At 42.0% G+C, this 20,293-nt stretch overlaps 2 protein-coding genes across 2 annotated transcripts in view; one reads left to right on the top strand and one right to left on the bottom strand.

Annotated features, from left to right (window-relative positions):
* The first annotated feature begins 70 nt into the window (after positions 1-70).
* RPL9 (ribosomal protein L9) lies at positions 71-4,464 on the top strand. Its single transcript, XM_082632957.1, has 7 exons — positions 71-516; positions 606-721; positions 1,316-1,411; positions 2,384-2,516; positions 3,379-3,459; positions 3,979-4,093; positions 4,375-4,464. Exons 1-6 carry the CDS (start codon positions 234-236, stop codon positions 4,083-4,085), a joined length of 816 nt encoding a protein of 271 aa, XP_082489083.1. The 5' UTR covers positions 71-233; the 3' UTR covers positions 4,086-4,093; positions 4,375-4,464.
* Positions 4,465-5,492: 1,028 nt separating this feature from the next.
* The window catches only part of KLB (klotho beta), a gene marked incomplete at its 5' end in the record, with an annotated part of 39,550 nt that continues 24,749 nt past the window's right edge, over positions 5,493-20,293 (bottom strand). The window contains 2 exon segments of the mRNA XM_082632916.1: positions 5,493-9,848; positions 12,933-14,076. Coding sequence (XP_082489042.1) covers positions 9,466-9,848; positions 12,933-14,076 — 1,527 coding nt within the window. The 3' untranslated portion in view covers positions 5,493-9,465.

The raw sequence follows: 20,293 nt of genomic DNA, 5'->3' as shown, positions 1-20,293 counted from the left end.
TGCCGCATCTACTGCGAGGTGAGTTTGGTTACCGTAATCGGTGGGCCTTGGGAATCTGAAGCCATCGGCTCAGGGAAAGCGAGCGGCGCGAGTCTGGCCTTCGGAAACCCTATTTTGGTTGTCTCCCCACGCGGCGAACGCCGTATGAATTTGGTGGCGATGGGATTCGAGCCTTGTGCTGGGCTTTTAGGCCTACTCCCGCTCCTCAGCTTTGCCGGGATGGCGCCGGCTTGATGGGGAGTCCCAGGGTTGCGCTGAGCGGGAGTTGGCCCGTTGGGCTTATAACATCCGCCGAGGAGCTGCTCCTTCCAGGCCAGGGCGTAGTGGGGGCCGTTCTCCGTTCTGGTCCTCCCGTATCCTTCCCGGGACTTTTGCCTGCGGTCTCCGGTAGGAGTGGAGCTCCGTGCATCGTAGTTTGGTCGAAAACAGGTCCTCTGCGGCCTTCTTACCCCAAGTGTTTGTGTTTCAGAATGAAGACCATTCTCAGCAATCAGACTGTCGACATTCCAGAAAATGGTACGAGACTTGGTACTTGCATTTTTCTTACATCTTTACTACATGCTCTATACCTTGTTCCGAGGCCTCACGAATATGTTCTCTCCTAGTCGACATTACTCTGAAGGGACGCACAGTTATTGTGAAGGGCCCCAGAGGCACCCTGCGGAGGGACTTCAATCACATCAATGTAGAACTCAGTCTCCTTGGGAAGAAAAAGAAGAGGGTGAGTTTTTGTTTTTGTTTTTTGACACTTCAGTTACTTGTTTGGAAGGTTGTGATTTTAAGAGCATCAAATTGGGTTGCTTTTAAAATTATGGAATTTTTAAGTGTTTTAACTTAAAATTTGGTGTCCAGAAGCGTAACTAGTTTCGGTGTTGTTGCTTCAGTGAAATTGGAAAACGAGATTCTGAACGGAGTGGGTTGTAAAAGATCAGTACTAGTAGTTGTCATTCGTATCAGGTGTTAATGCTGTTACAAGTTAAGTTTATTTTTCTTCTGATTGTTTTGTAAGAATCTTAGGAACGCAGCAGTAGGTCTTTTAAACCTGGTATTTTAGTTTTCCAGGAGTGAAGTTTGATGTAGCTTGTACAAAACGTGTGTTCTGGGTTGTCATTCCTTTGTGAAGTAGTAGTGTACCTGTAATGTACAGTAACGAAAATGTTAATTGAGGGCTTTGTGGTTTAATTTTTCCTTGAAAATCGTGTGTTTTAATTTGGGCAAATACTAGAATCTAGAGTACTTACTGTGCATAAATGGACTTTTTTCCAAGCCTACTTACTACTGGAAAGAATTTTCTAAAGTTTTTGTTCTGTTACAGCTCCGGGTTGACAAATGGTGGGGGAATAGGAAGGAACTGGCCACTGTTCGCACTATCTGTAGTCATGTACAGAACATGATCAAGGGTGTTACACTGGTAAGCAGGTTAACCAGACTACTTTGTTTTGGAAGGGGAGGTTTCTCAGCTGTGACTTATGTATGCAACATAAATGTCTGCCGCAGAGAATAGATTATGCATGTAACTTAGTGAGTTATGTGTACTTATTAAGTACTTGGGAAAAAGTGATCTTGGCAAATGTGTTTAATAGGCATTCCTGGGTCTTAGGATTAAGTGATGTGAGTAAAGATTGAGTGATAGATGAGTAAAGACCAGATGGTCTTCATAGTATGCTGATGGTGTTTTTTCCACACAAAATAGGACTCACCTTTGGGGTGCATTTTTTTTTACATAAAAAATGTAACATACAGGGTAGGTTTTGGTTTCTTATTTTATGCCTGTCACCACCAGGACCTCTTTTAGGGATAGAAAAAGGTGGGTCTAATTTCTGAGCTCCCTGTCCATTTCCTTAAAAACATACTAGGTTAGGTTCCTTGAGGGCAGGAGGCCTGTCTTGGTGTCATCAGTTCTTGCGATCTAGCGTACCTTAGTAACTCAGTATGTTAGCTTGATGTCCAAGATGAAGGGCTTTGGGGTTCTCCTTTACTGGGAAACTAGCATTGTTTACTGTGGGCATAGCAGGTGGTGAAATACATGCTTCTTTAAGGAGCTTCACAGTCCAGTGAGGAGACACAGAAACACATGTTTGTATGTAAAATTGTTGTAAGGCTTGGTATAGGTGATACATTTTACAAAACCTTGACAATGAGTGCTGCGTGAGAACTGTTTCAGTTTCCTTTGTCAGGAAGGAGGAAATTTTCCTCTAAAGTCTCCATTGGTAATTTATAGAGATTTGGTCATCTTTTTCTAGGTGCAGGGAGGGAGACAGTCTTGAGAAATATGTAAATGTTCCCTATAAAAGGGCAACTCTTACTTGGTTTTCAGAGAAAAACTGGAAATCCTACCTTTCAAATTTCTCAGCATTGCTAATAGTTTGTTTATTTAACCTAGGGCTTCCGTTACAAGATGAGGTCTGTGTATGCTCACTTCCCCATCAACGTTGTTATTCAGGAGAATGGTTCTCTTGTTGAAATCCGAAATTTTTTGGGTGAAAAATACATCCGCAGGGTTCGGATGAGGCCAGGTATGGTTTAGAAATTTTCTTTCTACTTGTGAAGGCTGGTATTTTGGGTTAACTATAAATAAGACCAGATTTATTTCAGAATTATCCAGTTTGATTATGGCTTTGTATCATATTTATACCAGTTGTGGTTCCTGAAGACTTGCATTTGGGGTAGTTTGCAGGCCATGGGAGCTTTGATTGGTTTTGCAAAGTGAAATCCAAAAAAAGACCATTTGAATAGAGGTTAATACCTAGATTTCCTAGTTTCAAATCTCAGCTCTCACTGGCAACCTTGGGCAGATTACCTCTATGTAGCTCATTTTACTCATCTGTAAAATTGGGAACATCTCATGATTAAATGACTTCAAATTGAAATGCGTTTTAAAAATAGTTCTTGTCTGATGCATAGTTAACACCGAAGCATTAGAAAGTTTTAAAACTTAGTGCTCTCGATGCTTTTTGATGCCGTTGAATTGGGGGTGTGGGAAGAAGGGATTGTACCAATTAATGGCTCTACAATAATATTACATGATAGTTGCTATGGTCAGCAATACTTAATGAGAGCCCTTAGGTGAAAAATGAGCTTTAAGGGATACCAAATATACAATAGAAGTAAGACTGGATACAAATCTTTGTACAGCTAAATCCTAGCTGAATACCTTTTTCTTGTACTCCTTAATTGAATCGGAGTCTATAATCAGTCTGGGACAGATTCATTCAAGCAGGAATACAAGATTGGCCCAAATAATACAGATTCTTTTACAAAACAATTTCTTTTGGTGTGTGGAATTTTAAATGGAATAAATTGCTACTTAATTTAAGTATTTTAAATACGCTACAAATCTTATGTTGACACTATGCACATGCTCTCTTACCTTTTTAGGTGTTGGTTGTTCAGTATCTCAAGCCCAGAAAGATGAGTTGATTCTTGAAGGAAATGACATTGAACTTGTGTCAAATTCAGGTTTGTGTGTTTACTGTGCCTGATTGAACCCATAAAATCTTACCTAAATCTTGTAGTTGAATACATGGTATATGTTCTTTTAGTGAGCTTTTTTCTTTTTTTTTCATCCGTTTATTTTACTTACAGTGTTCCATGGGGAGTTTGTAAAGACACTGGTCAGTCAATTAAAAACAGACCTAGGAACTCTGTACAGAAAAACAGTTAGACATGTGAAGGCACAAAAGAAAAGACTCTTAAGTACATTGGATATTAATAGGGACAAAAAGACTCAAGTTTAATTTGTTATACCTCTAATAGAGCAATCAAACATAAGTAACTGTAAATAAAAAAAATTACGGGGAAGGAGAGAGAAAGCAGAAAAATGAGATAGACAAAAAGATTGGTGAGTTTTTTTTAATTGTGGGACTCTAATAAACTATCCCAAGGATACTTGGGTTTTAAGTATATAGCATATAATAAAATACTTATGATTTGGGTTTGGCTGAAAAAATAATTGCCTTATCTTTCTCACTCTTACAGCTGCTTTGATTCAGCAAGCCACAACAGTTAAAAATAAGGATATCAGAAAATTTTTGGATGGTATCTATGTTTCTGAAAAAGGAACAGTTCAGCAGGCTGATGAATAAGATCTGAGGTAGGTTCTTGTAATGTCCATATAAATTTCATTAACTGCTTTAGTTGGGGGTCTTAATTGATTAAGAGACTTAAACTGGAGGTGTAGCAAAGGTAGAAAATGGAGAGCTGCATTCTGGAACAGTAAATTTGGCAGAATAATAATAATTCTATCAATTGACACATTTTTACTATGAACCAGTAAGTCATAATCTTAAAGTATGTTTGAGATGATTCAGAGTAGAACTTTTCTGGGCAAGGATATTGATGGAGATTTACTGACATTTTCATTTCTTTTTACAGTGATCCAGTTACAGAAACTGCAAGAGGCCAGGCTCATGTAATATTTTAAAAATGAATAAAAGCTCTTTTGACTTGGGACTTTTTCTTAAATTGATTATCCTTTCCAACTATTTGGCCAGTAAGCAGCTAGGTAAATTCTAGTGTGCTAAGGACAATAACAGAAGGAATAGGAGGGTTTTTTTTAGTAAGACTTAATGGGAGAAGTGGTTTGAAGGAATAGCAAGGGTATTTCAGGCAAGAGGAATATGGGTACCAGTGACTGGCGACACTGTGGTTGTTCATTATTGGATGAAGAACTTTGGGAGATGTCCTGAAGTTATGTGTAATTTCGCAGAGGCACGAATTTGAATATTTGTGAGGGCAAGTGCCTGAGTCACAGTAACTTTGTGTGAAAAAGCAGCTGAGAAGTGATACAGTCTTAGTAAGAATTAGAAGATAGAGTTAATTTATATTCATGATAAACATGGTTGCTGTGGCCCAAGGTTCTCTGTTTTAGCATAATTTCAGCCATTTACTCCTATGTCCTAGTCCTTGATATCTAAAAAAAAACTTATAACCCTTCCATAGTCTCTTCATTCCATGTGTCATGCTTTAGATACACTACCATACTAGACTATCTTAACTCAATAGGATCGCCTCTAAATCTCTTCCTTGATAGAAACTCCAACTTTATGATTTCTCAGGCAAAACTTAACATTCAAGTTTGATTTCTCTAACATCCTGTGTGTCTAGTCTGTTAGAAAAATCTGTGGGCTGTGCCTTCAAAGTAAGGTATGTTCAGGGACTAAGCAAGGAAAAATAAAACCCATTTGGAACATAAGGATCTTAGAAGATCTTCATTTAGATAAATGAATTTTTATATTGAGTTAATCTTTGGTTTGATAACAATGGTTAAGTATTTAAGAAATGGATGAAATTGTAAATGCAAGTTTTGCTTTGAAATATTTTAGATGAAGTTTGGGGTAGGCATTGGGGTTCTAGGTCTAGGGTTTCAATACATTGATACTTGTTGAAGCTGAATGATGGGGATTCATTATACTATTCCTATTTGCAGAAAGTTTTGAAATTTTTCACTATTAGAAGATGAAGCCAAAACCTTTTAAACTGATCCACGCTTGCTCCTCCCTCCCCCATCTGTTCTCAGCAGTAGCCAGAATGCATTTTTCAAACTCCCTCGTAACCTTTCTGACCACACTGACTGAGCTGACCTTCCTGCTCCTCAATACCACTGCCTTAAAGCCTTCAAGTTGTCTTTCCCTTTGGAGTGACAGGTTATCTTCAAGTCTATAGTCCAGTGTTTTCAGTGAAGCCTACGTTGACCATCCTATTAATTGTGCTCATTCCTCATGTCCATCCTAGCATACCCTTACCCTGCTTCACTTGTTCTTGTCCATAGTATTTATAATGTAATATTAATAGTTTACTTTGTATGCTTTTTTCCTGCTAGAGTCTGACCTTCATGAGGATGTGGTCTTTTCTACACTGGGATATTCCAAGTAAAGAAAAATGTCTGGCATTTAGTTGTTTGCTGAGTGAATGGTTCCCAGATTGCCAGGGAGATTCAAGTTATGCAGATTCAGTAATAGTAATGGAACTAGAAAGATGTTTTGGAAGGTGTTGACAGAATTTGAGGGTTGAGGAAAGTAATTTCCAAGTGGCAATATTGCAGAGGGATAGAGAGGTGTTACTGTTGAAGGGTGTCAGCATATAGGCAGTAGTAGCAGCTGTGGGAGTAAGTGTGATGCTCTCCAAGAGTGAAGTGGGTGGTGTGAGACCTTCACAGCATAACTATTGCAGTCTGGTTGTAGCTAAGGAGTTATTTCCATTCAGTAACTTGGGTGTGGTAAATGAAAGTCTAGTTCTCCCCAGGGAAGACCTCCATGTTTTCTGTTTACTATGGATAAGCACGTGTGTGTTTTTTCAATTTTGAGGTGTAGGAGTCCATGTTGTATAATCAGAAAACATACTCAGGAGTAAGTTACCCAGTTGGCACACAGTTTGGGAGGATGGGGGAGGCATTGTTGGGGCAGAACCCAGTTACAACACCAAACCCATTCACATTCCACAGTTCTTAAAACTGACCAGATTGTTAGTTGAATATAAATAATCAGCATAAACCAGTTTATTTGGAATAAATTACATCGAGGATTAAACACCTAGTCACAATGTACTGACCTCATTTTCCAGAGGCTCTTTAAACACCATAGTTGTGATATTTCCATATATATCAGACTTCTTAGTGAAAGGTTTGTTACATTGAATACAACAGTAATGTAACAATATATAAAGTAACACAAGCTACATTTTAAGATGATTTTCTTCCAAGTCTCAGAAAAGCTTAAATTTAAAGATCTTACCCTGTCAAAAGCTATCAACAGTTCCTAATTGACCCTTTATGATTTTAAAATGAGTTTAAGAAAAACCTGAATAGTAAATATAATTGATCATGAGCCAGATTTAAATGTTTACCTAGGGACTCGTAGGATGGTGGCTTAAACCAGTGGTTAAGACTGCACTTCCACTTCAGGGGGTGGTGGGTTTGATCCCTGGTTGGGGAACTAATTCCCATATGGTGTGGCCAAAAGTAAAATAATTCCCAAGTGGCAAAAAAAAAGGGAAGGAGGTAAGCATTGGGTTAGGGACTTTACTATTTGCAAGAATTTATGGCAAGGCAACAAATTTAAAAAAGGGGGTCATAAGTCTTAAGCACTAAATGTAAAGACAAAATAATGCTGTTTAGTGGAGTTACAAACAATACAAGATACTTTAGTCAAAACACAAAGTAGAGACCATAAAAGCAAAATCTTAATTCTAAAGCTTTGTTATTCCTATGACTGGAAATGCATTTCTTTTTCAAAACCTTGGACGTTAGAGGTTAAAGAGTTGATGAATTGCTCAACTGATAATCCATAAAATTAAAATAATTGACTAGTAATTGTGTATAGCCTCAAGCCCAATAACTAAGTGGTTCTCAAAAAGAAAATACAAAAAATTCCTTGGAAAGCATAACCTAAAATCTGCTAAGTTTGAAGGAGGGGTGCAGTTGGAGCAAGGAGAATATAGAAGAACACATCTGCCAAATTTTACTATTTGAGATTGGCCAGCCAGAGATAGCAAATTGATGTCTCATCACTTTTGCATTTGTTTGAATTGACCAGTTATTTGTATCTTTGAAACGTAATGCTGTTATCAATTAGTATCTCAGTTATGTAGGAAGTAAGAGCTTTCCTTTGACTTTTTTTTAGATTTATTTATTTATATTTACTTATTTTGGGCTGCGTTTGGTCTTTTTTTTTTTTTTTAATGAGTGTTTGCTCCTTTTTTTAAAATTAATTTATTTTTTGGCTGCATTGGGTCTTTGTTGTGCACGGGCTTTCTCTAGTTGTGGCAAGCAGGGGCTTCTCATTGCAGTGGCCTTCTCTTGTTGCGGAGCACAGGCTCTAGGCGCGCGGGCTTTAGAAGGCAGGCTCAGTAGTTGTGGCACACGGGCTTAGTTGCTCTGCAGCATGTGGGATCTTCCCAGACCAGGGCTTGAGCCTGTGTCCCCTGCATTGGCAGGTGGATTCTTCACCACTGCACCACCAGGGAGGTCCCTCCTTTGACTCTTAAAAGTCAAAATTCCAGGAGAGTAGACAGTGGTTAGTTATTTAAATACTGACTCACCTAAAGAAAGAATGTGTATAAAAATGGGTTTAGATTCAGGTTTTCTTCCAACATTGAGAATACAGTGAATGAATATTAAGCATAGAGTTCAAGAAAGTCAAACTGCAAATTCAGGTCTAAGAATTTACTTAATCCTAGTTTCAAAAGTTGCAGTGTAGGGCTTCCTTGGTGGCGCAGTGGTTGGGAGTCCGCCTGCCGATGCAGGGGACGCGGGTTCGTGCCCCGGTCCGGGAAGATCCCACATGCTGCGGAGCGGCTGGGCCCGTGAGCCATGGCCGCTGAGCCTGCGCATCCGGAGCTTGTGCTCCGCAACGGGAGAGGCCACAACAGTGAGAGGCCCGCGTACTGCAAAAAAAAAAAAAAAAGTTGCAGTGTAAGAATAGTGTCAACTCATGCAGACCACCAACATTCTGAATTGTGTCCAAAGAGACACAGTTGAGAGGTCCAGATATGGCTGCAGTCTACCCCTTGAGAGGTCTCTGTGTGCATGTGTCAGAACAGTGAAGCACTTCAGGGGAGAGAGCAAGTCTTATGGGATAAATGGCCCCTTGGTAACTTGATAATTTAAAACTTTTCGTCTTTTTAGAATGTTTTAGTTTTCCTAAGTATGCTACATCTTGTCACCTCAGAAAATTCAAGTGAAGAATAATGTCAGTTTGTCTAAAGAAGTTGCTGTATGTGTACGGTGAGGTTGAGTGACTTCCCTGTCATCACAGGCAGTTGGGTCTAGCTCTCTTTAATGTTAGTCATCTGATCTTTAACATGAAATGAGTTTTGGAAATTAAATGTTATTTTTTTTAAATCATCTGGAAAAGACCTCACAAAATTAGATGTTTTGTGAGTGCTTAATTTAATTTTTATTGAGAAAAACTAAGGGATTGATGTGCTAGTCTATACTGTAACTGGCTATAGACAAGCACTATTTACCCTATTTTTTGTTTCCATTTGAGAAACACCCTGACCAAAGGGGAATGCACCTTGTTAGAAGTGACAGAATTTATCACTGACTATCCCGTGTTGAGTTAAATCTCTGGTATGGAGTCTTAACAAAACAAAGTTGCACTATTTTCAAAACAATTTCTTTTATCATAAGAAGCTATTGGTATTAGTAGAAAAAAAACTGTAATGATAGGAAACAGCTCATCAAACTCCATGAAACAATGTATCAGATAATCCTCATACCTTACCTTCTAGGGAAGCCTTTACCTTAGATCCAAGAACTAAATTCATTGAAGTTAACACATAAGGGAAAATTTGAACCACACAGTGGAGACATCTATTGTCATTACCTTGGCTCTCACTAATATCTCAAAACTGTCGTTTTTCTACAATATAGGCGTATCTTCTGTAAGTTACCAGTATATGGAACTGGAGTGAATTTTTAAACTTTTACATCATGCAGACAGAAATATTGTAGGATCAGCTTAGCTAAGAACTCTCATGGCCTTTTTTTAATGGTATGTGTTGTAAGTTCTTTGCTTTCCAAAATTTTCTTCTCTTTCGCTTATGAAGAACGATAATTGATAAAAGTAGAACCAGGGTGGAGAAGAAACAACATCCAAAGAATATCAGCGGTTTCTTCTGCACAAGAAGTAAGCAGACAATACACTCTGTGTTTCTTTGAGTCTGACTGCATCTAGGACTACTGTTCTCAGAAGGGAAGCCATTGTTGCTGATCAGTTCGTTGTAAAACTGGATTGAGGATTTAGCTTTGAAATCAGATGTGAAGAATCCAAATCTGGGTCTAGATTTTTCTTCAGTCAGTTTGAATACATAATAGCCTTTGATTTTGATTTTATCGATCAAGTATGCTGAAAAATATCAGAAATGAACATTATTAATCACAAGTGGACTATAAAATATCTTTGAATAAGAATTTAGTTTTCATTGAAACAGTCTGAAACTCGTGCCCATAAAATGTGATTTTCATTAAAGATTTTTTTCACTTTTTTTTTTTTTTTTTTTGCGGTACGTGGTCCTCTCACTGTTGTGGCCTCTCCCGTTGCGGAGCACAGGCTCCGGACGCGCAGGCTCAGCGGCCATGGCTCACGGGCCCAGCTGCTCCGCGGCGTGTGGGATCTTCCCGGACCGGGGCACGAATCCATGTCCCCTGCATCGGCAGGCGGACTCTCAACCACTGCGCCACCAGGGAAGCCCGACAGTCTTCTATGATCTTAAGAAGATGAAAATATGTGTAATGCTATAACTTTAAAAAGAAATTTGAAGTAAAACTTTGATCTATAATACAAAAACACCTGGAGGAAAAGCAGATTTAAGAATTGGAGCCATGAAGCTCAAAGGACTTACTGTCACTTTTGTTCCTGGTGTCAAAAGCAGAAAAATCTTGCCTATTTGGCCTGGTTTTAAATCTCACATGTGCCCTTCGTGCTGCCTAATAACTACACTTGGTTTCCCCAGCCACTGACTCTAGCTCTCCAACTTTTTAAAAATAAATTTATTTTTATTTTTGGCTGTGTTGGGTCTTCTTTCCTGCATGTGGGTTTTCTCTAGTTGCAGTGAGCAGGGGCTACTCTTCATTGTGGTGCCTGTGCGGTGCCTGTGCTCACTGCGGTGACTTTTCTTGTGGAGCACGAGCTCTAGGGCGGGCTTCAGTAGTTGTGGCTCGCGGGCTCTAGAGCACAGGCGCAGTAATTGTGCACGGGCTTAGTTGGTCCGCGGCATGTGGGATCTTCCCGGACCAGGGCTTGTACCCGTCTCTCCTGCATTGGCAGGTGGATTCTTAACCACTGCGCCACCAGGGAAGCCCTCTCCTCAACTTTTCCACACCGTATTTCTGTCCTCAAACTGATAGACCCTACTCTGTCATCCTTGCTTTGAAGTGATGACCTTCCTCCCTACTTACGCTGAACTAAAGCTCTCAGAGGAGAACTTCAGTCTCCTATAATCACATCTACCCACCTACTGGCATCTGCACTGGTATTCTGCTTTCTCTCCTGTTATTATGGATGACCTATTCATGCTCCTGGAGGAAGCTGACTTCTCCACTTACACATTCACTAAGTTTATTCTCTCTTGTCTACTCAAGAACATCGCTCCATTGTTCTTCCTCTTCTCATGTATTCTCCCTCACTACTGGATCATTTCCATATAAATATGCTATAACTTTGGTATCTTAATAAGCAAAAACAACAACCTCCCTTGATTGCACATCCTCCTGTAGTTATCTTTTACCGCATTGGTTCCTGTTGAGTCTTTTTTTTTTTTAACTGGTTTCTCAGGGCTCAGCCCTCTTCTCTATGCTTGCTATCTTAATGATCTCTATCAGCTTTATTGTTTCAAATACATCCATTTGCTCTTGATTCCCAAATTTGTGTCTCAGCCCCAGACCTCTCCTCTGAACCTGAGGTTCATATCTGTTAGCCTACTTGACATTTCTAATTGGACGTCTAAGAGACATCTCAGATTTAACCTGTGCACAACAAACAACTCCTCCAAAAACCTGTTCCCCATCCTGATAAATGGCCACTCATCCTTTTAGTTACTCAAGCCAAAATGTTGGAATCTTTCTTCTCATACCCACATCCATTCCTGTTTGACTACCTTCAAAATACATCCAGAACCTGGCCACTTCTCACCATTTCCACTCTTAATAGCCTGATCCAATCCACTGTTATCCTTACCCAGACCAGTGCAATTCTCCCTGTTTCAATTCTTGCTCTTTACAGTGTATTCACAAAGAGTAACCAGAGTAATTCTTTTAAAGTGTGAGTTGAAGCATGTCACCCTTCTGTTTAAAGCCTCCTAGAATCTTCCTATTTCACTCAAAGAGCCACAGTTCTTACAATGGCCTACTAAGCCCTACCTGATTTGCCTCTTCCCTTACCTCCTTGACCTCATCTTCAATTACTTTCCCCCTTGCTCATTATTTTCTAACTATCCTGACCTCTTTCCTGATCCTCGCATAGGCCAGGCATGCTCCAACATCAGGGCTTTTGCATTTGCTCTTACCTGGAACATTTTAAGTAACTCGATTTGCTGCCTCACTTGTCTTTGAGGATCTTTGAGGTTCCCTAGCCACTCTATTTAGAATTGTAACCACTCCTGTCTCCCACCCTGAGGCACCCTCTTCTCTGCTGTTTTTTCTCCACAGACCTTTTCACCCCTGACATGCTATATCTTACACTTGTTTGTTGACTTATTCCAGAAAAATATAGGCTCCATAAAGGACGGTAATCTTTATTTTTGTTCAGTGGTGGCATAGTGCCCAGAACAGTTTTTGCCCATACTAGGTACTCAATAAATATTTGTCAGATAAATGAATAAATTTCTAGGAACTTTTTGCAGCTTTAACAAATTGATCATGAACATTTAAAAATAATCTTTTTTAGAAATGTGATATTAACCAATGCTGGGAGGAGTATGTGAGATAAGCACTCTCAAACACTGCTGTTTATAATATATGATCCAATAATTCCATGTTGGAGAATCCATCCCAAGGAGATCATTAGAAATGAAGACAAAAATTTATACAAAGATACCTATTTTTTAGTAGTTAAAAAATCACCTAAGTATCAAACATTAGAGGGGTGGCTAAGTACACAGGTATTTCCCTATAATGAGATATTAAGCAACCATTAAAATGTTAAGGAACTTTTAATGACAACACATTTATAATGTGATATTAAGAAGAAAGTTGGCTACAAGACTATATTATAGTATGGGCTCAATTGTATTAATGATATCTAGTCAGCACGAATCTAGGCACTTTTGGGGGGGTGTAAGATTTCAGGTTTTTAAAAATATTTTTCTCTGCCAAATTTCCCATAATGAGCTGACACTGTCTGTCATTAATGAGCCTGTTCCCCTCATTCTTCTGTTCATATTATCTGGGAATGTCATACTTCACTGTATGTGAAATAGCCCCCGAACCTCACCTTTCAAAGCCTCCTGAATGTATTTCTCTAAGTAGTATTTTCGGAGTTTATCATTTTCCAGAGACTGGTCGTCGATGCCACTGGCCGTGATGTAAACATCCACGTCTCCATAGTTCCTCCGGATCCACTTCAGCACCTTGCGCTCTCCCCAGGGTACAACGGCCAGGCGGGTGGGGGAGCTCAGGCAGGTGATGTCCTGCAGAAACTGGATGTCCCTGTCCGTGTCGTAGTTGCTGCCGTTCTGCCGCTCGTGCATCACGAACCTGGTGGTGAAGTGGTTCAGGGCGTAGAAGTCTGCAGTGCCCTTGACCAGCCTCCTTTCCTCCTCGGTGAACTGAGGCAGTGCGGAGCGCGTGAGCCCTTGCCTGTTCTTGGAGGTGATGTACTCCCTCATGGCCAACGGGTAGTCCCCGGTCTTGAAGAGAGGTTCTGCGAACCAGGCGATTTCGAACTGGAGGAAGCGCTCGGCTGCCTTCCAGTGCGAGTCCGCATAGGGATTGGCGGGTTCGGCCCAGTCCGAGTGCAGAGACAGCGACACAACCCCACGCTGCGCAGGCCTGTACTGCTGGTCGTAGAGGTGCCAGGCCAGGGCGTGGGCGATCATCAGGTGGTGGGCTGCCCAGTAGGTGTCGTTACTAGAGCGGTCGTAGATGTCGCTCAGTCGGTTAGGCTCGTTAATGGTGATCCAGAGCTTCACGAGGTCCCCCAGCTCCTGGAAGCACAGGTCGGCGTAGTCCTGGAAGGCCTTGGTCGTTGACCGGTTCAGCCACCCTCCGCTGTGCAGCAGAGGTGCGGGGAGGCCTAGGTGGGCGTGGGTTGGATAGTACAACGTGACCATTGAGGAGATGTTGAGCTTTAGTCCCTCACTGACCACACACCTGTAGTACCTCAGAGCCTGTCGGTTAACCGTGGACAGGTTGCCAGTGGGAAGGATTGAGGGCCAGTCCAGAGCAAACCTGTAGTGGGTGACTTTCATTCTTGCCAACATCTCAAGCTGTCTTTTGACACTGACAAAATCCGTGCATTGAGCTGGTCGTGTTTTCAGCCTCACTCCTTCCACTCGATGCAACAGTCTGTTGCCCGTCACATTCCACACATACAGGTGAGGATCGCTGAACTGTGGGGAGGAAGCCACCGACTCTGGCTGTGGAAAACAAGCACATTCAGGTAAAGCACACCCTGGCAGACAGACTCGGCATACATCCTCTGAGAAGAAGAGCCTGATCTTATTTTGCCTCTCACTGACAACAGAGAAAATAAATGATGCACATGTCCTTCATAACAACATATGTCTTCCTGCTATTCTGGTGATGTCAGAAAAAAGGCCTGATGAGTTATCCTCCCTCTCAGCCCTTGAAATTTACTGGGGAGACCAGAAAATGTAGAGAAGGAACTACACCCAGGGCTTGCCTTGGAAAACAAGTTGTCTTTCAGAGAACACTGAGAAGGGACTTTGCTGGTGGCACAGAGGTTAAGAATCTGCCTGCCAAGGCAGGGGACATGGGTTCGAGCCCTTGTCTGGGAAGATCCCACATGCCGTGGAGCAACTTAGCCTGTGTGCCACAACTACTGAGCCTGCTCACCTAGAGCCCATGCTCTGCAATAAGAGAAGCCACCACAATGAGAAGCCCGTACACTGACTGCAACAAAGAGTAGCCCCCGCTCGCCGCAACTAGAGAAAGCCCGTGTGCAGCAACAAAGACCCAACACAGCCATAATTAATTAATTAATTAAAGAAAACACTGAGAAGCTGTTTTCCAGTTTGTCGGTCCTAAAAACCCAGTAATGTAGTGGGGGTCTCTCATGTGATTCTGTTCAAATGCATCAGGAAATTGGCTTAGTCCTCTCAGTTAAAAGGAGTCACAAAAGATGGACCTTCCAAACCCTGCCATAAATTGAAGGCGAAGTTAACATTCCAGATGTCGAGGATTTCACTGAGATAGGCACTTGGGGTTAGAGGGGGCTGGTTGACCCCAGCCACGGTTCCTAAAAGAGGACAGTGGGACAGGGTGGGGAATGACCCCTTGCATTTGCTGAAGGCATCTCTCTAACGCACTTTATTTGAAAAGTCCAAGTGATATCGCATGTGCATCATTCTGTTTCTCCCCCACCCATGTGCCTGTGAGAACAAAGCACTTATTCATCTAAAGGGAGAATACTCAACACCCTCCTTACATAAGGTACTTGAACTATGAAAAGAGAGGACCCTAAAATAACCATCAGAAACTCCCAAGTTGACTCTTCGATCTGATGGCATCCCATTCCCTGCCCCTCCACCAGGGAGAGAGCCCTGGATTCCTGTTCTAATTCTGTCCCTTTAAAACTCAAGGCTTGGCAACTCTGTATAGTGACAGAGCAATCTCACGCACCTCACAGGTGTGATCTGGGCAACTGCTCTGTCAACTCTAAAGCACTCTACAAACATAAGGTACTTATAACTTGGGTTTAGTTTTCCTTGCAATAATTGCCTGCTAGCCCCTTGAGTCTAAATTAAAACAGAAAAGGGCTTAAGAAAAACATATCCAAATTCAAGCTTAATTTAAAAAAAGTAAAAGTTCTGAACTTGTTTTAAAGTGCTTTTTCTTCCCATGATTGAATTTAAATACACCTGGAATAAATGGGTAATTAACCTTTGGTAAATATTTTCCCTCTAATTGTTTTCTCGTGTGTCATCTTTCATAGTCTAATTACAAAATCATATCATTCCCACTTGCCATCTGCCAGCCAGTTATCTAGAACATTAAACTGAGAGAACATTGATCATGTGAGCATTAAGGTAAATCTGTATATAATTATTTGAGTAAAACCCTCCTAGCCTAGATGGTCAGTTTCAGTGTTTTGAAATCGTAGAGCATCATGATATTGAAAGGGTATTTACAAAGGGAAATCTTGCCATAAGGTAAGGCAAGATCAAATGAAAAATCTCTTTCTTTTTTTTTTTGGCGGAGGCGCAGTTTGCAGGATCTTAGTTCCCTGACGTGGGATTGAACCGGGCCACAGCAGTGAAAGCACTGACTCCTAACCACTGGACTGCCAGGGAATTCCCCAAATCTGTCTTACTTTAAAAAATCTCCAGAAAGCATTAGTCTTAGCCAGTGTGTGATTAATCTACCAATAGGTATAGTTAAAGTATTGCACCCTGATCTCAACCCTGGCTCCCAGAGCTTGGCTCTAAAGTTCTATTTTCCACTAAAAGGATCCTGGGATTTTTGGAGTAATGGCTTTTTCCAGGTCTGGGGCAGGAAAAGAATGAAGTGATGGTGGTACATCTTGTGCCAGAAAAATAAGGAAGTGCTTAAAACCTAAAAGGGAAATGTCAAAAAGACACACAGGAGCAGCTTGAAAGAGTCCCATTGGCCAAATTTGAGAAAATTTGAGTATCAAAAGGCCCAATGAAACAATGACAACAATGAATTATAACACATTGAATTTAAAGAATTCACCTAATAAATATAGAAGGAATAATCTAATTAGAAATTCACCATTTTGCAATCTACAAAGTAATCATTAATTCAGGCAAGGTTATTGTATCAATGTTAAGACCATTGGTTAAATGTTGTTGGGGAACAGGGTATTTATACGGTCTCAAAGTATCACCATCAGATTAATTCTTAATTACAAATGGAAAAGGTACTTTTCAGTTAAGAGATCTGGCAAATGCCACCTGAACCAAGAAATCTGGTGACTATTACTTCAACTAATGTCTTCAGTAATGAAACAAACTGATTTTATGTGCCTCCTAATTTGATGTATGGGAAATACACAACATCATCTATGTAGTATTATTTCCAGAAATGGTTAACTAATCTAATAAAGAAACAGAGAAATCCATGAAACACTCTACAAGCATCTGGCCTGAACTCTTCAAAAATGTCAATACCAAGAGATTAGGGGGATTGTTCTGAATTAAAAGGCTAAAGATACACAACAACAAATATGTGTTCCTTGTTCATGATTTAAAAAAAAATTTTTTTAATCTATAAAGGACATTTTGGGGACATTTAGGAAAATTTGAATATGGATTGTATGTTGGATGATATTGAATAAATATTAAATTTCCTGAGTATGATAATAGTATGAGATAGGAGAATGTCACTGTTCTTAGAAGACACATGCTGAAATACTTTGGGGTAAAGTATAGTGATGTCTGCAACATTTTAATGGTTCTAAAAGAGAGAGATAAACCAAACATGGCAACATGTTAACAATCAGCCAATCTTGATCAAGGGAATATGGGTGTTTATTGTACTAGTTTGAAATTTTTCGAAACAAAATGTTGGAGAAGAATATTGAAGGATGGGCTTCCCTGGTGGCGCAGTGGTTGAGAGTTCACCTGCTGATGCAGGGGACACGGGTTCGTGCCCCGGTCCGGGAAGATCCCATATGCCACAGAGCGGCTGGTCCCATGAGCCGTGGCCGCTGAGCCTGCGCGTTTGGAGCCTGTGCTCCGCAACGGGAGAGGCCACAACAGTGAGAGGCCCGTGTACCGCCAAAGAAAAAAAAAATATTGAAGGAAAAAAAGGTTGGAGGAAAATAAGATGTGTGTGGGTAGGCATAGCAATATTTTTAAAATGTTACTTTCACTTTATAAGTCTTCCTATAGAGAACATCTACTCTTTTGCCTACCCATCATCTATTCATACATCATCTGGCTGAGTTTTCAAAACGCACCCTAATTTTTCTTGGCAAACCACTCATCCTCACTCCTGGTTTAAGTTCAAGGGACGCTGACTCCTTGATGGGCTCCAGGTGTGAGCAAGAAACCCAGGCCTGATGGATCACAGAATTACTTTCCCCTGACCCAAGTGATCAGCTCTTGCTCTGAGTAATAGGAGTAGGGTCCTCAGAGGGGGCAGACATTCACAGTGTCAAACACTGGGGAACAGATAGGTCTTCAGAGGAAGCAGGAACTTACAGGTTGGGTCATGTATAGGCTGGAACTCTTGTCTCCCCTGAGGCCTCTCTTTGCTGGGTCTGGAATTTTGGAAAATATAAACCTACTTGAAGTGGTATGGAAAAGATGGCCTGCCTGTGCCATGTGGAGGAGGAGATAGACACTGGGTAAGTAGGTGGCTCTCCAGGGAACACAAACTGAAGGTGAGTCACTGTGTTTATATTACTCTCTGTATCTTTCCCCCTTTTATCACCTCTGAGCCTTTACTAAAGTCTTATTTAAATATCGATAGGGGTTGAGATTCATAACTTTGCCCACTCATGGTTTGGGCCCTTTTGTCTGGTTCTATCACTTGCACATCTTGTTTTTCCATATGCTTCTAGAATACAGGTAATAGTGTGGTATTGTGGGGTCTTATAGCATAATGGTCAGGGGACAGACAAATCTGGGTAACCTGGACAAGTTATGTAACCTCTCTAAACTTCAGTTTCCTTGCCTATAAAATGAGGTTTGGGGCTTCCCTGGTGGAGCAGTTGTTGAGAGTCCGCCTGCCGATGCAGGGGACACAGGTTCGTGCCCCGGTGCGGGAAGATCCCACATGCCGCGGAGCGGCTGGGCCCGTGAGCCATGGCCGCTGGGCCTGCGCGTCCGGAGCCTGTGCTCCGCAGTGGGAGAGGCCACAACAGTGAGAGGCCCGCGTACCGCAAAAAAAAAAGAGGTTTGTTTTTGTTTTTGAATTTTATTTTATTTATTTTTTATACAGCAGGTTCTTATTAGTTATCTATTTTATACATATTAGTGTATACATGTCAATCCCAATCTCCCAATTCATCCCATCACCACCAACCCCCCTGCCACTTTCCTCCGTTGGTGTCCATACATTTGTTCTCTACATCTGTGTCCCTTAAAATGAGGTGTTTTTTTTTTTTTTTTTTTTTTTTTTTTGCTGTACGCGGGCCTCTCACTGTTGTGGCCTCTCCCGTTGCGGAGCACAGGCTCCGGACGCACAGGCTCAGCGGCCATGGCTCACGGGCCCAGCCGCTCCGCGGCACACGGGATCCTCCCAGACCGGGGCACGAACCCGTATCCCCTGCATCGGCAGGCGGACTCTCAACCACTGCGCCACCAGGGAGGCCCAAAATGAGGGTTTTAAGATTAAGTAGACAGGGACTTCCCTGGTGGTGCAGTGGTTAAGGATCTGCCTGCCAAGGTAGGGGACCTGGGTTCGAGCCCTGGTCCGGGAAGATCCCACATGCCGCGGAGCAACTAAGCCCCTGCGCCACAACTACTGAGCCTGCATGCCTAGAGCCTGTGCTTTGCAACAAAGAGAAGCCACCGCAGTGAGAAGCCCGCACACCACAACGAAGAGTAGCCCCCGCTCGCCGCAACTAGAGAAAGCCTGCACGCAGCAACAAAGACACAACACAACCAAAAATAAATAAATTAAAAAAAAAGATTAAGTAGACAGAATGCACATACATACAGCAGTTAAGTGCTTGGTACATAGTAGGAGCTTCAAAAAATAGTTATTATTATTTTGGAAAGAGCATTGTGCATCTGGGGGCTTGAAGTTTGCCTGCTACAGTTCTGCCGCTATTTGTGTTACCTTGGGCAAGTCACTTAGGGCTGAATTATTATTATTATTTTTTTTCTTTTTGCGGTACGCGGGCCTCTCACTGCCGTGGCCTCTCCCACTGCGGAGCACAGGCTCTGGACGCGCGCAGGCTCAGCGGCCATGGCTCATGGGCCCAGCCACTCCGTGGCACGTGGGATCCTCCCAGACCGGGGCACGAACCCGTGCTCCCTGCATCGGCAGGCGGACTTTCAACCACTGCACCACCAGGGAAGCCCAGGGCTCAATTATTAATTGATGGGTCTTACTTTCCTCAGCTGTAAAATGAAGGATTTGGAGTAAGAGGTTTCGAAGGGCTCACCTGGCTCTAAAAGTTGACCTTATTCATGCACTATGCATTGAGCACCTGCCATGTGCCTGACATTGCTCTAGTAAGGCATACAGCAGGCAACAAAGCCTCAAACCTCTCCACCCTCTTGAGGAGAAAGTTTGCATTCTAGTAGGGGAAGACAGGTGATCAGTAAGAAAAATGTGTAAAATGGTTATCAGGGGCTGGGGGTGGGGGAAATGGGGAGATGCCGGTTGAAGGGCACAAACTTCCAGTTATAAGATTAACATGTTTGCGGCTTCCCTGGTGGCACAGTGGCTGAGAATCTGCCTGCCAATGCAGGGGACATGGGTTCGAGCCCTGGTCTGGGAGGTTCCCACATGCCACGGAGCAACTAAGCCCGTGAGCCACAACTACTGAGCCTGCGTGTCTGGAGCTTGTGCTCTGCAACAAGAGAGGCCACGACAGTGAGAGGCCCGTGCACCGCGATGAAGAGTGGCTCCCACTTGCCACAACTAGAGATAGCCCTCGCACAGAAACGAAGACCCAACACAGCAAAAATAAAT

The sequence above is a fragment of the Mesoplodon mirus genome (assembly GCF_964341445.2).
Source record: "Mesoplodon mirus genome assembly, chromosome: 2".
Lineage (NCBI taxonomy): Eukaryota > Metazoa > Chordata > Mammalia > Artiodactyla > Ziphiidae > Mesoplodon > Mesoplodon mirus.
The sequence above is the reverse complement of the archived record's forward strand: the minus strand, read 5'-3'. Positions and strand labels throughout refer to the sequence as shown.

Bases quoted from the DNA above. Each gene is read 5' to 3' on its own strand.
- RPL9 (XM_082632957.1), top strand. From the start codon at position 234: ATGGGGAGTCCCAGGGTTGCGCTGAGCGGGAGTTGGCCCGTTGGGCTT. The intron at 2,517-3,378 runs GTATGGTTTAGA...TTACCTTTTTAG, and splicing joins CAGGGTTCGGATGAGGCCAG to GTGTTGGTTGTTCAGTATCT. The intron at 3,460-3,978 runs GTTTGTGTGTTT...TCACTCTTACAG, and splicing joins TGAACTTGTGTCAAATTCAG to CTGCTTTGATTCAGCAAGCC.